The sequence below is a fragment of the Etheostoma spectabile genome, chromosome 14 (genome assembly GCF_008692095.1).
Source record: "Etheostoma spectabile isolate EspeVRDwgs_2016 chromosome 14, UIUC_Espe_1.0, whole genome shotgun sequence".
Taxonomy (NCBI): domain Eukaryota; kingdom Metazoa; phylum Chordata; class Actinopteri; order Perciformes; family Percidae; genus Etheostoma; species Etheostoma spectabile.
Window position 1 is genome coordinate 3,850,047 of NC_045746.1, and position 1,674 is coordinate 3,851,720.

Consider the following 1,674-nt stretch of genomic DNA (forward strand, 5'->3'; position numbering starts at 1 on the left):
TGCAGTACAACAAAAATATGGTGTTTTTTCAATGAAACCATGTAAACCTTTTGTGCAACAACCTCAAATTACAATTATGAACCTGAAAATGACAATAATATGGGCACTTTAATCCAACCTCTGTTCTTTTTCCCAGGTGCAGGACTGTCATGTCATAAAGCACCTGTCCAAGGAAGAAAATGATGGACACACCGCCGCCCTTGTGGTAGGAGGGAAAAATGTATCACCATTCCATGTAAGAAATAACTGTTAATATCAAACAGACAGACTAAGTTAGAGGCTAGCTGGTGAATATAGTGGAGCATGTAGCTGCTAAAGAACCAGATATATTTCCCTCAGGAATTGATGGAGACCAAAAGTTATTGCAGCATTTGAAAATAAATTTTGAGGAAGACAAAAATATTACCAGGGTAATGTTTTTGAGTTAAGTAATAAACCTGTGAGGATAATCATAAAAAAACTAAATGCCCTGCTTATTTTGTTATACAATAAGAGGCCCAAGCAACAGTAAGAAGGCTCATGTAAAACATGAGAAACACACTTTATACTGTTTTCAATATATTAGTTAAGTGGGGTAAGAACAGCAAAATAATGTTTGTTGAACAGCAGCCACAATGGATACTGGTGACAGTTATGGAAAAATGCTAAATGCTGAAATACTGGACTAGCATTTAGTTAAAATGCTAAAGTACTGTAGTAGTTGCCCAATTGGGGAATAGTCTTAAAGACAGCAAACTGACTGTCATACAGCTATATTTATCTACAGTCTGTTAACCTTAGCCACCATGAACTACTGGTCATACCAGACCAAGTAATAAATAAAAACTTGAACTTAGATGAAAAATATTCCTTGTAAATACGCTTTTTTGGGGGGCGGGGGGATATATTAATAAAAAAACATTTTTGTATTCAGTAACTTGGTAGGAGTATTTATAATCCTCAGCTGTGCCGGCACAGAAATGTAATTTAATTGTTGTTCTTATTGATTTTGGCCTTCCAATCTTGAGAAATTGCTTACATTACCCGACAAAAAAAACACACACAATCACACAACAATTACTTTTCATAACATATTAATTACATAAGCCATAGATAAGGCTGAAACTGATGACTTGTTGAAGTGTTCAATTTATACTGAGTTGTAAAGTTTTGAGAATATCATATCTAATCATACCAGTCACTATGCTCCTAATACCAGCAGTGCAGCCAGTGCCAAATACTCAAATCACATCACGATGTCTACTTTTGCTCATTTTAGTTCTGGCTACATAACATAATCATCTAATCTGTGTGACATCTTTATGGAAACATAACTGAATTATGTCATTTCCCTGAAGCATTGAGGTCATATCCATCGTCCCAGTGCTAAGACTTTTCATGAATACAATTCCAAAGTCAAGAAATTACACTCACCCATTAACCATCAGGGACTATTTCATTTTAGGTGTCTAAATAAAAAGGATCCAAAAGATTTCATCACTGCTATGTCCCACTAACATTGACAAGCACACACACATTTGAGTATTGCCTTTCATGCTCCTAATACACTCCCAGATCCCATCACTGCCTCAGACTGCATACAGTATCTGACCTCAAAAACACAAGCACTGCAACCTGGGGTAACAGACAGGTGCACTGGCTCTTCAGTTTACTCTGTGAACCTATACTTCCTTT

The 1,674-nt window shown here is 36.2% G+C and overlaps 1 protein-coding gene across 1 annotated transcript in view; it reads left to right on the forward strand.

Annotated features, from left to right (window-relative positions):
- The window catches only part of mrpl3 (mitochondrial ribosomal protein L3), an 8,044-nt gene that overhangs the window by 3,148 nt on the left and 3,222 nt on the right, over window positions 1–1,674 (forward strand). The window contains exon 4 of the mRNA XM_032534968.1: window positions 137–235. Within this exon, the coding sequence (XP_032390859.1) occupies window positions 137–235 (99 nt within the window). The remainder of the gene's footprint in view (window positions 1–136; window positions 236–1,674) is intronic.